General features: G+C 58.0%; 1 protein-coding gene across 7 annotated transcripts in view; it reads right to left on the bottom strand.

The window, feature by feature from the left end:
- The window catches only part of GSE1 (Gse1 coiled-coil protein), a 420008-nt gene that overhangs the window by 172081 nt on the left and 229480 nt on the right, over window positions 1-18447 (bottom strand). Inside the window, exon 1 of one of the 7 annotated variants that reach the window (XM_079799739.1) lies at window positions 17558-18108. The exons of the other annotated variants lie outside the window; for them this stretch is intronic. Coding sequence (XP_079655865.1) covers window positions 17558-17600 — 43 coding nt within the window. The 5' untranslated portion in view covers window positions 17601-18108. Of the gene's footprint in view, window positions 1-17557; window positions 18109-18447 lie in introns of those variants that run through there. 7 annotated transcript variants of the gene reach the window in all.

Genomic DNA, 18447 nt, shown 5'->3' with positions numbered 1-18447 from the left:
ACCTCGAGAGTGACAAGCCGGCCCGGCGGGCTGAGCGTGGCTTTAATCCCGGGAAGGCTCTCGAGTGTTAATGGTGCAAGCAGGCTCATTAGCTGTAATCCATCTGTCCTTAATGCGGTGGCGGCGGCGGCGTGGGGCTGCGGGCTGAAGGATGCCCGCCCAGGGACTGCAGGCGGGCACAGCGCTCAGCGGGGCCGAGCCTGGCTCCCTCCTTCCCGGCTCCGAGAAATGAAATGAAGGCCAGGGCGAAGGCCTGGGGAGGAGAGGAGAGGAGGGCAGAGCTCTCTGTTTCCCTGATATGAGAACTGGCCGAGCCAAAGGCTGAACCTGGAACCTGGCCACACCCTGCTGTGTGCCTGCAGGCAAGTTGCTGTCCCTCTCTGGGCCTCGGCTGTCCTGTGGGGAAAAGCAGGGGCTGGAATGGAAGCCTCCAGGGCCCAGGAAACCATGAGTGGGTGGCCCTGAGGTGCCTGTCCCTCCTCCGGGGAGGTGTGGTGGTGAATGCTGCCCAGAATGTTTCAGGTAGTTTGGCCCTGACAATTGTAAATCCTGCCTTTGTCTGTGGTGGTGGGCGTGGCCCTACCATACCATCTGGGCAGCGGGCTACCTGGCTGGGGCGGAAGGCAGGTGCTGAGGAATCACGACTGAATGTGGACTGAGCAGGTAGATGCCTCAGGTCCAACTCAGAAACAGCTCTGCCCAGGGCAGCTGAGGTGCCCTGGACCCCAGGGCAGGCACAGGGAAGTGGCACTCTCACACCCATCCTGAACGCTGTCAGAGAGAAAGGGAGAGCAGGAGAGCTGGCTACAGAGCAAAAGGGGCTTAGGAGATCCAGGAGCTCTGGGTCAGAGTCCTGGCGGTGCTGTGCGATGTGGGGGAGTTATTTAGCCTCTCTGTGCCTCCGTTTCCCCCCCTGTAAACCTGGGGGAAGTAACAGCCCTCCCCGAGGGTTATGAGGAAGGGGAGACAAGTGCTGTGCATCAAGCCATCTCCAACAGGCCGGGCCCTGGAGGGTGGTGTTGGCTGTCCGCATCGCTGCCGCCCCTCCCGGGCTCCTGTCGCTAGAGCCACCGTGTGACGTTCACCACGCCTGTGCGCCCGCATTATTTATGCACCACTCCTTCCAATCAACCAGTTGTTTTTGCTTTTGCAGGGGTGATTTACATAAACTAATTTTAAAAAGTCCACACACGACTTGTGTCCAGAAGGAAGCCAGCATCAGCAGCGGCAATGGAAGTGCAGCACCCTTCCCAGTCCCCCCGGATGCAGAGCCGGCACCCGCTCCCTCGTTCAAAGGGGACAAGCTGAGCCTGGGGAGGTCTGCGGCACAGGCCCTGCCGCCCCCCCCCCCCCCCCCCCCCCCCGCTGCAGAGCCAGAGGATCAGAGGAACAGAGGAACGGGACCCCACAGTTCCGTGTGACTCAAGGTTATGTTTCCCAAGGACACAGCATGGTCTCGAGCCGCCCCAGGAAACTGCACCCACTGCATGTCCGCGGGCTCTGTGCGTGAAGCAGCACCATCCCCGAGGGGCTCCGGAGGCGGGGCCACCTCTTTCCCCCACCGCGCAGGAAAGAAAACAGACCCAGCTTCACCAAGCCCAGATCACTGGAATCCAGGCCAGTCCTCTGCCTCTGAACTGTCCCTGCCTCAGTTTCCCAATCTGGGAGTTGGGGGCACTCCATCTATCCTTGTCCTGAAGGTTGCTGGGGGGGCAGGGGGTAGGGGTTCAACCGGCACACCGGTCTGAAAGCCGCTCCTGTCTGTGGGCTGAGGGGTGCCGGCAGCAGGGCCCACGGAGACAGCCCAGAAGCCAGCTGGCCGAGGACGGGAGGACGCTGAGCCGAGGCCTGCTGTCTCCCCGACGTTCTTCAATTATTCAAACAATAACCGCACCCTTATTTAAAGTCTAGTCTTGCATTCGCTGCATCCGGCGGCGAGCACCAGAGCCTGCTGGTAGATTTACACGGGGAGAGGCTCCCTCTCACAAAGTCAATTAATTAAGCAAACACTTTGCCAGCAGGTTCTCAGGTGTGCAGCTGTGAGGCCCACGGGTCTCAGCCCGCCGCCTCTGGGACACTCGATCCCGCAGGGCCTGCCAGGCGGGCGGGGACAGCAGCTGGTGGAAGAGCAAGGGCACGGAAACTACTGCTCCCGGGGCACCTACCAGGCGTCAGGCCCAGGACAGGCCCACGGGCTCCGGGGGGCCCTTCCAGCCCTCCCAACCAGCTCCCTACCACTCCGATGTACAGAAGGGGAAACTGAGGCACAGAGAGAGAGTGAGGGACTCACCCAGGGCTAAAGGTCACAAGAAGGGATTTAACTCCAGACACTCCCCTCCACCCGCCCGCTCCTGCCTTCACTCTCCCATTACTCACCAGGTAGCATTTACAGCAGAGTCTGGCACTGAAGAGATACATCCCATCCATGTAACAACAATTTTCATATGAACCCCAGTTACCCACATTTTATGGAGGGGAAAACTGAGGCACAGAATAGTTGAGTGACTTGCTCAAGGTTGCTCAGCGGTACGTGCCCGCGTGGGGATTTGAACCCACGCTGTCTGGCCCTGACGTCTGCTCTGCGAGCTGAGTGTCGGCCTTTCTGCATATCTGCCCGCTCATCAGCTCGCCAGGCCCAGCTCAGAGTCGGCCCCCTCCTCCACGAGGCACCTGCCTGTGCTCTCGCTCTCTCTCACCTGGCAGAACCGAGCACCACCCAGGGCACCCGCAGAAAAACGCATCTGACAGGCAGAGATTCTGGAGGGTTCTGGCGGATTCTGGTGGGTTCTGGCACTGGACCACTCCCTTCTCATATATCTGCTGCTCTTCTCTGGATAATGGCAGCAGCCAGCACAGGGAGGGCACTTAGCTGACAAGGCCTTTTGCAGTCACCCGAGTCTCTGAGCGAACAGGACAACCAGGGAGACTGCAGCAGCAGCAGCTCTGTTTTATGGGTGAGGATGTGAAAACCAGAGGGGAGATGACTCAGCCCAGCTCGCTGGCCTCCAAGGGGCAGAGTCGGGGGCCAGGTCTCCAGATACCAAGCCAGGGGAGAAGGGCAAGCCTGTCTTGCAGAGGTGGCTCAGCATGGTGGCTAAAGGTGTGGATGGGGGAGGAGGTTGGCCCCAGTTCTGTCACTTCCAAGCTGTTCACCTTGGGAAGTCGTAAGTAATGGCTCTGGGCCTCAGTGTCCTCACCTGTAAAGTGGAGGTAAAAACAGAAGCGTCTCCTCATTCTGGTGGTTGTGAGAATAAGAAGTTAAAGGGATGTGTGCACAGGGCCATTCTTACTGCATCTCCTCTGGGCTTCCTACACCTCCCAAAGTACTGGACACAGAGCAGTTGTGCTGTGCAATGCATGACTTGCTCTAGCAGCAGAATTAGTGGCATCAGGAAAAAGGAGGTTGCCATGTCCTGTCTATACCAGCTCATCTCAGCTCCTGGACGTTGACCACACCAAGCACTCTTAGCAAACAGGCATTGATTGTTCAAGCCTTGGCGCATGTATAGCAGAGGATTTCAGCTCAACGCAAACATCTCTGTTCACTCTCCATTTGGAAGAAAGAGGAGTCCATATATAAAGAAATAACTTACATTCCTTGATTGAGGTTCCTTTTACTTGGAGGGCCCTTTTATCTCCTCTTCATCCATCCAGAAAACTCCTACACATCCCTCAAAACCCTTTTTAAGCATCACATCTTTCTGCCCCACCCAGAGTTCACCGCTGCCTGTTCGGTGTCATCTCTGAGCCGGATGCACACTTCTCCCAGCACAAAAACCACTGTGAGTCAGGAACTGTGCTAAGCACTTAATGTGGTTTATCTCTGTTCATCATGCAAAAAGGGAGGTGCCATTTATCTCCATTTCATGGTTAAGGACATTGAGGGACAGAGTGGTTGAGCTGGGTGCTCAGGCTGTGCAGCTGGCCAGGGGCAGAGCTTGAACTTGAACCTGGAAAGTCTGGCTCCAACCTCAGGGAGGTCTGGCTTTTCAGGCAGAGCTGGTGTCAGGACTGGCTGGCGTTGGTGGAACGGCAAGGGGAAATGCTGAAACTCAAGGCAGGAGGCCACGTGGCCCAGGGAGGGAACAAGGGCAAGCAAAAAAAAAAAAAAACACAAAAAAACCCCCCTGAAATCTGAGCAAAGGCAGTACATGCTGTCAGGGGGGCCGAGACGGGGGGGGGACGGTGTGACAGAGACCTGTGGTTTCTGTGCACGCTGCTCCCTGGGGGACCCGCCAGTGCTGGCTCAGCTCGGAACCCAGCTGCTTGGGGCGATTATTATTTCAGGAGCAGAGGGAAGAGGGGCGGGCTCTTAAGCTGAAACCCCAGGGAGGGGGAGCTGGGGTGTCAAACAGAAAATCACACTGAGGGGCCCTGAGACCCCTGACAATGCTGGCCATCCAATCTGGCCCCCACTCTTTCCGGGGAGCCGTGGCTGCTGCCACTGCCCGCTGCACCTGCTATGAAAATGACACCCCGGGGTGGATGGTCCCTGCTGTCTCCCGGGAGGGCCAATTGTAGAGCAGGAATAGGCGGATGGGCTGCTGATCTGTTTGGGGCGGCTGGGAAGGAGGGGCCTGCTGGGCCTCCCAGGAGCGGCCAAGACCAAGAAGGTAAGCTCACGAACGGGGGTTGGGGGTGGGGGGGGTGGGGGGTGGGGGAGGGGCAGCAATCGGGCTCCCCAGGAACCTGTGAGCAGGCCAGGGTGGCGGGGACGGAGGCTTATGGAGGTTACAGACCTCCCCCAGTAGGAAAGTGAGATACAGAATTCTCTGAAAGACGGAGTCTCGCCTCGCCCAGGGGAACCCCAAATTTCCCTCCCTCCCCATCCAAACACCGGCCTCCTACCCACAATGTAGGGGTTCAGACAGCAAACTCGGGAGCCAAACTGCCCAAGTGCCACTCCTGGCCCTGACGCGTATGGCCGCTGACCGGGCACATGACTCGACGTCCCGGCGCCGCAGCCTCCTCATCTGTCCGGTGGGACAGTACCAGCCACACTCCGTCCCGGCGTTGTGAGAGCTTAGCAGGCGTCCTCACACTTTCTAAACAGGGGGCCAGCTCACTGTCCCTCAGACCATTGGAGGGCCGGACTATAGTTTAAAAAAAAACAACTATGAACAAATTCCTATGCACACTGCACATATCTTATTTTGAAGTAAAAAAAACAAAAACGGCAAAAACACCCGCATGTGGCCCGCGGGCCGTAGTGTGAGGACGCCTGGCTTAGAGAGTGCTCAGGGCTGGCCAGGAACACGGGGCACGCTAGACAAGTAAAACCATCGCTGCCCCGTTTCCGCCGCGTCACCCCAGGCACACCTCTGAGCTTCGGGTCCTCTGATCCAGAAACAGGGTCTAGAGAGCGGCGAGGAGGAAACGAAGCCTGATGCTGCAGCCACCAGCGAGGGGGGCCTTGGGCCTCAGTTTCCCCACTGTGTACTGGGCCTGGCGACAGCCTCACCCCAGCTGCTGAGGCCCGTGAGAGGGTCGGGCCTCTGGCACATGGTGACACGGGAGATGTTCACTGGGCTGTGACGATGGTCACCCACAGCTTCCCCCTCTGTACTCGGTCTCTCTGCCCACCCCGCCCCCCGGCCTTGGTCAACAGGAAGTCCACCAGACAGGGAATAAGGTAAAATCCTGGCGGCCCAGAGAACTGGAAACACACAGCTGTACAGACCTTGTTCTTACAGCACTGCTCACAGTGACCCAAACATGTCCGCTGATGGGTAAGCAAAATGGGGTCTAGCCATACACGGACATATTACTCAGCCGTGAAAAGGCGTGAAGTCCTCACACGTGCCACAAACGGAGGAAGCCGGTCACAGACAGCCACAACTTACATGATTCCATTTCTCTAAAATGTCCAGAATAGGTGCATCCACAGAGACAGAAAGTAGGAAAGCCGTGGTTGCCTACGGCTGGGAGCGGAGGGGACTGACAGCAGATGGGTACAGGGTTTCTTTTGGGGTGATAAAATGTTCTGGAATGAAGCAGTGGTGATGGTTGCACAGTTCTGCGAACACACTAAAAACTGTTGGCTTGCACCCTTTAAAAGGATGAATTGTATGGTAGGTGAACTACCTCTCAAACTGTGGGGGAAAATATATCCCAAACCCTTGACGCCTGTTCTGTGCCCAGCGATGACTCCCGAGGGCTCAGGAGGCTGGTGGGGTGCACAAGGTCAGAGGTTGAGCGCACGGAGGAACCCACTTAGGGACGGCCTGACCGGGGTGGAACAGCTCGCGAGCAGGCAGCACGTTCTGGAAGGTCTCTCATGGTTTTCGTTTTGGCTAGAGTTAGGAAGCACATAAGACAGAGAATTTAGCTGGAATCTTTACTGTTCCTCCTACGTACATGCACATGGTACTAGGGACAGGCTGCCGCGACAAAGAAGACCTAGTTCTCGCCCTGGTGCAGCCCAGCTCCGCAGGAAAACGTGCAGAATCGAGAAGTCACCGGACTACACGTGTATACAGTGGGCCCAGAAAATGGGCCAGAAAACGCTCAATCTGAAGGAAAAGCTGGGGTCAGCGAGGAACAGCATTACAGAAAGTGGGAACGGCGTGTGCAAAGGCTGTGAGGCAGATGCAAAGGTAAAGAACTAAAAACAGCTGGTGAGGCTGGACCTAGGAAACAAAAGGCGAAAGTGGCTGTGAGGACCGATGTCTGGGGTGAAGGAAATCTCCCTGTTTCATTGTGTACCCCACACAAAAGGCATCCCCACCAGGCTGTGACCACAGGAGGTTTAAAGCACGAAGTGCTGCCCCATCTTTGCACGCTGCCCACCTCAGCCGGGACCGGAAGGTGTGTGCAAGAGTGAGGGATTGGAAGGCACAAGGAGAGCCCACCATCCCCTACCCATTTGTGAGTCTCTAAACGTCATCCCAGTCTTGACGGGGCCCCTCCAAACTGCCAAGGAATCCGTTCTACGCACCTGAGGCCTTCGGGGAGCACGTCACACTCAGACAGGAGCCCTCACAGGCCTCAGGAAGAAATCGTTCCCACGAGGCTCCCACTCCTCTTCCCCCAGAAGCGAGATGCCCCATTTCCCTCCTGAGAGAGCTCCTGCCTGGGATCCCGCGCCCAAGCACCCAGGCCCAGGCTCCTGGAGCCACAGAGAGACCCGGTGTCCCAGCAGCTGGATTTATAAGCCCCCAAATTGCCCAGGCACTGCAGACAGACATGGTACCAAGAAACCGGCTTCTGAAGGCTGAGCTGTATGATTACAAAGAACCACTGCTCAGCATAATTACGGGCTCTGAGACAGAAGTCTGTCTTCCCTCCGTTTGGCCAAGTTGAATGGACAGACATCCCATGCTCCTGCCCTCACCTGCTTCAAGGGCATCTTTCGAGGGGCAGCTGGGCCCAGCCTCCAGGGGTTGGGTGCCAGATACAGTCCATCCCTCAGAAGGAAGAGCCCGAGGCAGCCCGGGGCCTGGTCTGGTGACAGTCTCTGCCCCGGAAAAAGACAGTTTTGTGGAACCTCCGAATGCTGAGTAAAGATTTAGCAATATGCTTATCTCCACTGTTGTCTACACTCGCACTTCGCTTCAACTGTCCTGCCCTGGCTGCCCCAGGTGGGGACCTGGCTGTTGAGGGCAGACAAGGGGGGGCGGGGGGGGGCAGAAGTGTAGTCAATTGATCAATTAATCCATCGGAATGTTATTACAAGTCACAATTTATCGTCCCTGGGCTGCATTAGCTGTGGCATGGGGTACATGGGGTCACGCGACTAAACCAGGAAATAAACTAGAGTTGTCTGGAAAACAGAGCCAGGCGGGAGACATCGCCGTCTGAGCCTCGAATCCGTTAGTGCCACGGGGTATGTCCAATAAATTAGAGGAGATAAGGATTGAAGGATGGAGTACGAAAAGCAACATTCGTTTTGGAAACCAGCACAAGAGCTTCGAGAATCCTGCCCCCCGCGCTGCCCCCCCCCACTCAGCCCTCCCCGGGGGCCCTGGAGGCTCAGCTTCCAGGCAGCTGGCAGCTGTGGGGAAGGGGGGAGAGGGAGAAAGGTGGGGGAGAGGGGATAAGCAGAGGGGAAGCGGGGAGCAGGAGGGGTGAGGAAGAGGAAAGGAGAAGGGGAGGGGGAAGGAGGGGAGTGAGGAGGGGGAGGGGCCCAGCGAGGGAAGGGAATGAGGGGTGAAGGGGAGGAGGGGGGAGATGAGGGTTCTTTGGGCGAGGTACGCGCTCTCCTGGAAGCCAGGTTAAGCCATCAGCACAGGCACTCGGGTTTAATTGTGGGAGAAGCTGCAGAGAGAGAAATGAAATGTGACTCCCTGCCCTGGGCTGGCACAGCCCCTCAGGCTTCCCAGCGCTGGGGGGGGGGGGGGGGCGGTGTGTGTGTGTCCCTCCCTCCCCTCGCAGCCTTCCTCCCAGCACCTCCAGTTGTTCAGTTGTTCTCCTTGCTCCCAGGGTGGGGAGGAGGGTGAGGGCGGAGAGGGGAGATGGGGCCGACTGGGAAGAAGACAAGACAATGGAAGATCCATCCAAGAAGAGGCTGCCCTGGGTGGGGGAGGCACTGAGATGAAAGCCCAAACCTACAGCCGCTTGTCCCCTGCTCTGCCCACTCACCTAGGCGGGTCCCAGCACCTCCAGCCTGGGCTAGTGCAGTAGCTATCTGCTGGTCCCCTTGCTTCTGCCCTGACCGCCCGGGCTCCATCCTCCAAGTGGCACCAGAGGACCCCGTGAGAAGGGAGGTCCATTCATGTTCCGCACTCTGCCCCGCGTTCCCACCCGCTCCCAGCAAAGACCACACGCTTGGCGCCAGGGCATACACCGTCCCTCCACCCCCCTGCCCCATCCGTGACTTCCCTCGCTGATGCTTGAACACCTGACGCACGCTCCCCACTCGGGACGCTGCCGCAGATGCTCTCCGGCCTGGAGCTCTCTCCCACGTACCGGCTTGACCATGTCACGTCTCAAAGGGCTCTTAAGGGACTCCCCTGTCGTGGGCTGAATGGTGGCCCCCAAAAGGTATGTCTATGCCCTAACCCTTGGAGCCTGGAAATGTGGCCTTATTTGGAAGAAGGGCCTGGGCAGACGTCAATAAGGACCTGGAAAGAAGAGACTATCCAGGTGGGCCCTCAGCGCAATGATGAGTGTGCTGATGAGAGGAGACGGAGCAGAGGGCTGAGCCCGCGAGCCAGGGAAGGCCGCAGCGCCCGATGCTGGACGAGGCAAAACGGGTTCTTCCCTGGCCAACCCCCGCCCCACGGCAGCTCCGCTGTGGGACCTCAGACTTCTGCCTGCACAACCGAGAGGATGAGTGTTTCGTTGACCCCCGTTTGTGGAGCGGTTACAGTGGCGCCAGGACTGTTAATAATCCTCCAACTTCCCCCCCTCACTCTGCCCTAGCTTGGTTCCCAGGGCACCTGTACCCTCAGACAACACATTTAACAGGGCTTGACTTTTCTAACTTCCCGCCCAGAACACAGACTCCTGACCCACAACTGCTTGAGCCCCCTCACCTGCAACCATGGGGCAGGGTGTCCAGGCACCCCGTCAGCAGAGGGCCCCGAAGCGGGCAAGGGCTCCAGGGCCCAGGACAGGCATGTAGCACCCCCTCGGTTTTGTCAGAAGCACCCCAAGATCATCACCCCTGAGTCAACAGCTTTGGGGACCTCGTGCTTCACCTTCGGGCGATTTCAGAGGCCTGGCAAGGCTCCTGATCCGAGGAGGAGTTCCAGTGTGCCTTGGGCAGGAGAATGCTCAGAAATTTCTCTCTCCTTTTCAAGCCCGCGTGACAGCCTGGCCACCCGAAGCCGGAGAGGCAGGAAGGCTCCTCCCCTGGAGGCCTTGGGTGGAGTGAGGCCCTGCCTAGACCTCATTTCAGACTCTGGCCTCCAGAGCTGTGAGGTTAAATTTGTGTGTGTGTGTTTAATATCTTTATTGATTTCAGAGAGGAAGGGAGAGGGAGAGAGAGATAAAAACATCAATGATGAGAGAGAATCATTGATCGGCCACCTCCTGCAACGCAGCCCACTGGCCCACAACCCGGGCATATGCCCTTGACTGGAATCAAACCTGGGACCCTTCAAGTCTGCAGGCCGATGCTCTGTCCATTGAGCCAAACCAGCTAGGGCTGATTTCTGTTGCTTTAAGCTCCAGCCACAGGAAACTCGTGCACTTACATTAAGCCAGTCATTCTCCACTGGACCCATTTTGCTCCCCCCAGGGGACACTGGGCAGTGTCTGGAGACATTTTTGACTGTTACAACAGAGGATGTTACTGGCATCTAATGGGCGCGTGGAGGCCAGGGATGCTACGCCATGTCCTACAGTACACAGGACGCCCCGCCACCAGTACCCAGCCCCAAATGTCAATAGTGTCTAAGAGGCTTGAGATGGAATCACCCATTTGAAAATTCCTCCCCCAACCTTAAGTGACAAAAGGGGACAAACTTTTCACCCCTGAGCCATCAAAGCCCATCCTGGGATCCAGCCGTAAGTGGAAGCCTCATAAACGTGGGCTGAATGAATGGCCTGAGACACTGGCACGTGGTACGAAGTAACACATGCCGCCTCCTTTATTTTTCACCTGTGGCTACCGAGACTGAGGCTACCACATCCTCATATGCCCACTGCTGAAACCTGGTGGCCGCTGGCACCCAAAGGACCATGCAATCAGCAGGCACAGGCCCCGGGGCGTCTCTTCACCGGAAATGCTGGGTTCAGCCCCTTCAGGAGAGCTGGGTGGGGTGTTGTCCCGCAGAGTTCTGTGAAAGGAGGGGGCTGGGCTGAGAAAGCCCAGGGCAGCCGGAGAGGACCTCAGCCCCGTGGAGAGAGCGGGCGCGCCTGGCTCTGGGCTGCCAGCAGGAAGCCTGCGGCTGGCCTCCCTCTGCGGCCCCTCTCCCCCCAGCATCCAGCTCCAGTGGGCCTGTGTGTCTGCCAGATGGCAACGCGCTATGTGTCAGGAGATAATCGCTATTAAAAATTCACTGGGTTTTATTTTATCTTTTTTTTTTTTTTTTCTCGGTTCCGTTTGGGCTCTCTGCTTCCTCCTAAAGAAGCAGACCAAACTGCCATCCGTTACACGGTTTTAATTGTTTCTAATTAAAAGAAACAGGGACTGGGTCACTGGGGTTTCTCCGTTCTGGTGGCTGGTGGAGGGGGTCAGGGGCTCCCCCTCCACTCTCAGCAGCCTGATGGCGGTGGACCCCACCAGCTCACCCAGCCCCTCCTGGGGACACCCGCAATCTTCTGCAACTGCTCTTCTGCCCAAGGGACTCAGCTCTGCCGGATGGGGCCACTGGTGTGATGACTTCAGCACCCCAAGAAGCACCAAAGAAAATCCAGAGGTGAAGGCAGCCTGGGAGCACCCCGGGCGGGGTGCAAAAGGCCTGTGCCGCAGCTCAGCCCCCGCAGCAACCTCACCTGGGGAAGAGGCTCACATCCCATCCCTGCCCTGCCCGTGGCCTCGGAGAAGCTGGATCTGCTCCAGGCCTCAGTCTGTCTCATGGCTACTGTGACACCCCCAAGTGATATGGCTGAAGGGGTCCCCAATCCAGAGGTCAGGGCTGTGTGTGCAGGGTCTCAGGTCAGGTGAAGGAGGCCCCGTGCTGGTCCCCCTTGGGGTCCGTCAAGGATTCGGTACCTCATTCCAGCTTGTTCAGGGTGCTGAGGAGATGCAGCGGGAACAGATCGGCTGGCACCCTCTGGAGGAGGGTGGGAGGTGACGCGCGGACCGTGCAGGACCCAGGAGCCAGGCCAGGAGGGGCCTAGGCCGCGGGGGTGACAGACGAGGCTGGGAATGAGCAAGGGGTGACGAGTCCCCAGGCGCCGTCACGGTGAGGACAGGGTCCGAGGCATCCCACTGCCTGGCCAGAGGCTCTGACTCCTCTCTACCTCACCCTCCACCTCGGGACGTCCTTACCCTGCAGACAGGTGACAGCTAAGGCGGCTGCTGTGGCAAGGGCTGGGCTTGGCTGTGCTCACTTAGACTGGCGAGGCCTTTCTTCCGGTCAGACCAGCTCACTTCTCCCACCGGAACCGGAGACCAGGGAGGGAAAGGGAAGTCCAGCCGCCCAAGGCAGTGGGACACAGGCCCCGAAGCGGGTGGTCCTTGGCTCTCGGCCTCATCCCTCCAACCTCTGCCTCCACCTTCACCAGGCTTCGCCCTGTGGCTCTGTTTTCTTTCTTTTCTTTTCTTTTTTTATATTTTATTGATTTTTTACAGAGAGGAAGAGAGAGGGATAGAGAGTTAGAAACATCGATGAGAGAGAAACATCAATCAGCTGCCTCTTGCACACCCCCCACTGGGGATGTGCCCGCAACCAAGGTACATGCCCTTGACTGGAATCGAACCTGGGACCCTTGAGTCCGCAGGCCGACGCTCTATCCACTGAGCCAAACCGGTTTTGGCTGTTTTCTTTCCTTATACGACACCAGTCACTGTGTTTAAGGCCCACCCCGATCCAGGTTGACATCATCTCAAGATCCTTAACTAACTGCACATCTCCAATAAGGTCACGTTCTGAGGTTCTAGGTGGGCATGAGTTTTGGGGGACACTATTCACCCCAGTACAGGTGGTCTACAACGCCACCAGCATATTAATTAGCATTATAATACTAATACAAGCATTATCCCATTTTCCTTCCAGATCTCATATCTTAGACATCAATGGATGGGAAAAGACAGTCACTCTTGCCAAACTTCTGTTCTCAATGATAGCGTGGCAGGGAGGGAGATGGGCGCAGAGAAGTGGCCATGGTCAGGGTCCTCCCACAGGCTCAGAAGGGCGGCCAGCCTCTGGGTGCCTCAATTCACCAGACCTCCAGATTTGAGGGGGTCCCTGAGCCCAGGACACACCGTGGACCCTAAGAAAAGCCAGTCCAGCCCTTCCTCATGGAAAGAGGACCCCCCCGCTCCCCCAAAAAGGGCCTTGCCCCCAGTCATACATCTGCTTCTGGATTCTTCCCTGTTCTTCCAGCGCATACTCCCAGGTCCAGGATCCCTGAACAGGGACCGCACAGGTGAGAGGCAACCTGCCATGAGGACCTCGGTCACGGATTTCCAGGGGACGATGGACTGGGAAAGCCAGGGACACAGGCAGAAAATAGAGAACAGACTTTAGAGGCAAACAAAACAAGCGGTGGGCAGAGAGAGGGACTCCTGACATGGGAGCAGGCGGGTCTTTGCCCTCCCACGCCCGTTCCACATGCTCTCCTCTGCAAGATCCCCCTCCCCCCTTGTTACTTTAGATGCAAAGAATTTCTCAGAGACCCACCACCGAGGACAGCTAATTAGGTAATCTGTGTTCTGAGCACTGTTTACGTATATTAACCACTTAGCCCAGCACCCTTCAGAGGTACGTGAGGGTTCTGGGACATGTCCACAGATTCTTGGACCTCTTTCCATGCGGAGGTGAAGTCTCCGCCCCCTCCCACTGAACCTGGTGGTGGCTGCCTTGGGGAAGTGATGCTGTGTGATCTCTGAGGACAGGCTGGGGAGCAGATAGGAGGGGTGAGGCTGAGCAGCCTCCATCTGACTGCAGCCTCACGAGACCCTGAGAACTGCAAGCTGTGCCCCCAGATTCATGAGCAAACTAAACGCCACTGTTTTAAGCCATGGTGCTGGGGTGGTTTATGACGCAGCAAGAGCTACCTGGAACAAGATGGGTGCTATCATTCCTTTCCCTTTTACCGATGGAGAACTGAGCCACAGAAAGGATAAGTGTCTTGCTCAAGGGCACACAGACAATAGCAGGCAGATCCAGGATACAAACCCAAGCCAACTGACTCCAGACCAGATCAGGTAATAATGGAGACACAGGTGCCCCACGCTAACTAGCAAGGGCCTGGGATGCCCACCTGGCTGCTGAGCCCAGGACCTGGCGATTCAACTACCTGCTTAGTCCCACTTCTTAATTTGCCTCTTTCTTCCTGGTTGAGGGACTCTAGAGACCCCCTTCACCCCCAAATAAAGCAAAGCATTTGCAAACCTGGAAGTGGCTTGTCTGGTTTACTTACTGAAAGACACAAGCAAACATGTTGCCAACCCCAATGCCTCCCCCCGGGGAGTCTTCCTTGCTGGAGAGGTATTACCACCTGACTCTCCCTGGAGGGCTTACAAACACCATCCCCACCTCCCATGGCTGCTGACCTGGATGGACCAGCTTAACTGCTATAAGGAGCGTGGTCTGGGCCATGGGTTCCAGACAGCCCCTGCCACCCTCTTGGGGTTCCCCAGGACCCTGCTTTGGGAATAATCCAACAATCAAGGCTGTGTTCCAGCTGCCCAAGCTTCTCATCCCAACACACAGTGACAGCACCCTGCCCCTTGCAGAGTGGCCAGCAGCTGGGTTACTCAGACCTGGCTTTAGGGACTGTGCAGCCCACATCCTTCCAACAACTGACCATTAGTCCACCCAGGGTGCCCTGTTCTAACATTCCCCACAGCTGGCCAGCGGTCCAGAGGTGAGCCTGCCCTCCCGGTCTCAGAGAGCTCTCAGGGCTGGAGACGCAGCACCCAGGGGACTTGCAAACGATCCGAAGGCATCCCCAAGGGTTCACATTGATTTTGGATGTTAGTCCATTATTTGTCAGAGCCTAGTGCCCACTGAACATGGAGGAAGTGGGACCAAACAGTGGTCTTGTTAGAAAAATGGTCACCCTCTAGTCATCCAACAAGCATTTATTGGGCACCTACTGCGTACTTAACACCCTGGGAGACCCTGAGATGAGAATGCAAAGGATCTTTCCTCATGGAATTTGTCTGTCAGGAGAGATAAACTAGGTACAATACATACAAAAGTATGGGTCCCACTTGGAAAAAAACAACACTGGCCACAGGATAGGAGACAGCAGAAGAGATGATTTATGGCTGGGAAAATCTGGAAGGCTTCTCAGAGGAGGTGGCATTCAAGCTAGGCCTTGAGGTGCAAGGAGACTGCAGATAGGAGCCGGAAGGGCTTTCCAGGTGGAAGAAAAGATAGTAGCAGCTGGCATTTTGTAACCTGGCAGTGTGCGGCACTATTATTAACTTGATTGATGCACCTATTCCTAGGAGGGCAGAGCCAGAATCCCCATGCTACAGGGAAGACGGGGGCACCGAGAGGTTGGGTCACCTGCCTCAATTCACAGCAAGGAGGAGGTAGGAGGACAGGGGCTTGGGGGTCTGGCATTCTTTGCTGTACTTCTGTGTGCCTCCCTAGTAGCCAAGGCACTAAACAGAGACAGGAATGGCCAGGCCATGCAAGGACAAACATGGGAGTCAGCTGGCTGGAGGGCTGGGCGGCAGCACCCTGAATGGTGGGCAGGAGGCAGGCCAGAGGACCTGTACTTCTCACCAAACAGCTGCATCCTCTCCTGCAGGCAGAGCGGGGCCATCCAAGACCGCCACAGAGTGAAGTGACCACATCTCTCTGGAGCTGGAGGAAGGGGCACCCAGCGGCCATGAACACTGGCCAGAGACGTGACCCTGGAGTGGGACTGACCAGGCTCCTTCGCCACCTCACTAGCTGTGTGACCCTAAGTAGTGAATTGAACCTCTCTGAACCTGTTTCCTCACCTGCAAGACCCAGAGGGCACCAAGCCACCACCTTTCTCCTGAAGCTGCCATGAAGCCTGAGGCGTGAGCGCAGGCAGAGGATGGTGGTGCCTGTGCGTAGCGAGCCCTGACGTCTGCCAGGGGCTCCTGGGAGTCCCCTGCAGCTGATCCAGCTTCCACACAGGCCCTTCTGAATTCGGGCTAATTCTAGTCCCCCATGGATTCCTGGGGGATCAGGAGCAGCCAGGGGCGTCCGCTCCGCTGCCTGCCTTGTGCCCTGTCCGCTGCTTTCTCCTCCCTGCCCCTTGTGCTGGGCTCTGGGAACAGAGTGAGGCCCTTTTAGCTCCAAGGAAGCCACTTTTCAGGGGGAAGCCTCAGATTTCACGAACCAAGGACATGGTTTCCTGGGCAGACGGTGGCGCACACCCGCATGACCGTCCTCCCTGTACACCCTGGGAAACTGAGGTTCTGCACTGCCTGTGACTAGGCCAAGGGCACAGAGGTGGGGAGGGGTCTCCTGGCACAGCCAAGGTCTCACGGGGCGGGAGGGGCCCTCCACTGTCCCCCTCCCCCAGCTCAGAGAGGAAAGGAGATCAGAGGGAGCCAGCAGAGGGGAGTGCGCATCAAACACCTGAATGAGGGGGAGTTTTGTAGGTTCATTTGGCGGAAAGGAGAGAAGCCTCCCCTCCTCTAAGCTGCCGCCCCGGCCCCCCAGGAGAACCCTGGAAACCACCTAAGCTGACATCTGATGGATGGGGATTTGTTTTAAGCTCTTTCTACCCACTGGACTATAATCATCAACTGTTCACGACCTCTCCACAAGCAACTATTCCCCCCCTGAGTTTTCAAAAGGCAAAAAGCTTTAAAAGCTGCAGTTCAAACAGGCGGAGAGGCATACACTGAGAGACGCAGGGCTGGAAGGGAGGGGAGGCAGGAAGGAGGGGATCTGGGGAACCCCAGCCGCCTGGGTGAGGGAGTGGGGAGCAAGAGGGCTCCCTGGGGCCAAGATGGTTCCACCAGTCACTCCCCCCCCCCCCCAAACTGGTCCACGTGGAAGAGAAGGCCAGCAGGGGAGGCACCTGGAGGTCAAGACGTCCGGCCTTTAATGGAGGGGCTGTGCTGATGCCATCATCCCACCCAGCCTCTACTGGGGGGAGGGGGGGGGACTAGGATCAGCCCGAAGAAACCTCGGGGACCTGAGCTACTGTTCACTGCTGCCTTCTCTCCATCATTCCCTCCACCTGCCCCTCCAGCCAAGAACCCCAGGGGCCCCCGCACCACCCAATGCCACCTTCACACCCTCAGCTTGCAGGGGTGTACCTAGGCCTCAGAGTCCTGCTAACCCCTCCAGACAGGGACTGACTCAGTAAGGCCCCCAGCGGGCTCTGTGACACCTCTTACCTCTCACTGCCTAACTAATGCACTAGCAATGGGAGGTCACCACCTTGACCTGGTGAGAAAGTTCTTCCATGCGGAGGGCGTGCATGGGCCCAGGGAGATGCCAGCACAGCTTGGGAAGGGGGCAAGTTATGGTGAACAGAGTTTAAGCCACATATCGCACCCCTGGTCCCCACCCATGTGCAAATGAAGAAGAATAAACCCCCTCCCCCATTTTTTGCTCCTGGTTCCTGGTCCCAGGGTTTTCTGCTGACACAAAGGGGCCAGCCAGGGTTGACACTCGCAGCACAGCTTGCTAACTAGGCATGATAACCAAAGCCCCTGGACAGCAGCAAGGCTGGTACAGGCTGGCCACCTCTTCTGGACAAAATCTGAAGGTGATTCTCCACCCTTCTCATCTGCCAGCCCCTGGACGTGCCCCAGGCGCGGCCAGACAGGCGGGCAGATGGAGCTTTTCTACTTTAAAAAATAAATCGATTGGCTTCCTTTCTGAGTTGACAGGATGAGGAGGTGGCACAGCGGCGCGCCTGGGGACCACGTGCATGACCTGGAGGTAATCCGGGGTCAGCGTGCCAGGCGGGGTGGGCGGCGCGCCCCAGAAAGTTCCATCCCGTCCCTCCCCCTCTCCCTCTCCCCTCCTGGGGTGGCGAGCCGGGCACTTACTGAGGTTCAGGAGCAGGGACGACCAGGTCTTCATGCCGAGCATGCTGCGCCACCCCCGCCGGCCGCGGGAACCCTGGGGACTCTAGGAGGGGCTTCCCAGCATAGCCTGCGGCAGGGGCGTCCAAGCCCGCCGTGCGCTCCTCCTGACCGCTGCTCGCCTGGGGCTGGGAACCCTGGACGGCTCGCTGGTGGTGGTGGTGCTGGGCGGGGGTGGGGGTGGGGGACGCGGGAGAGGGCAAGGGGATCGCGGAACAGCCGGGGAACCGGGGGTGGTGGAGCCCTGGGATTCCCGGGGGATCAGGAGCAGCCAGGGGCGTCCGCTCCGCTGCCCGCCTTGCGCCCTGTCCGCTGCGCCCCCGCGTGCCTGCTGCAGGGACTTGGGGGAAGTGCTGGGGATCCTGGAGGGCCCGAGCAGCCTCTCTCACCGCCCCCAGGAGCGCCCCGCGCCCCCGCTCGCGTGCCCTCGCTGGAGGCTTCACGCACCATCAGCCGTGGTTGCGCAGCCGCCTCGCAGCAACCATCTTATTCCCTTCCCGCTCGGCGGGGCTGCGCCTCCTCCCCGCCACCCCCCCTCCGCCCCTCCGCGCGGCGCCCCCGCCGTCCTCCTTCCCTCCCCTCCTCGGCGCCCCGCCCGCGGCCTGGGCAGCCCCCGCTCCCCTGCACTTGATAACGCGCTTGTCAAGACTGCTGAGTTGTTCCTGACCTCTCCCCCGCCGCTGCTAATTAAGGCTCCGCCGTGACAGTTCAAGTGCCGAGCATCAAGTTTGCAGAACCAAAGCCTCTAATTGGGGCCGCTTTTCATTTCTCTATCCCTCGGGCTGAGGCTCCCCAGACCTGGGCATTGGCGCATTTTCTTTTGTATTTTTCATCAGGGAGGAGGAGGAGGAGGA

Source organism: Cnephaeus nilssonii (assembly GCF_951640355.1).
Source record: "Cnephaeus nilssonii genome assembly, chromosome: 20".
NCBI classification, from domain to species: Eukaryota; Metazoa; Chordata; class Mammalia; order Chiroptera; family Vespertilionidae; genus Cnephaeus; species Cnephaeus nilssonii.
The sequence above is the reverse complement of the archived record's forward strand: the minus strand, read 5'-3'. Positions and strand labels throughout refer to the sequence as shown.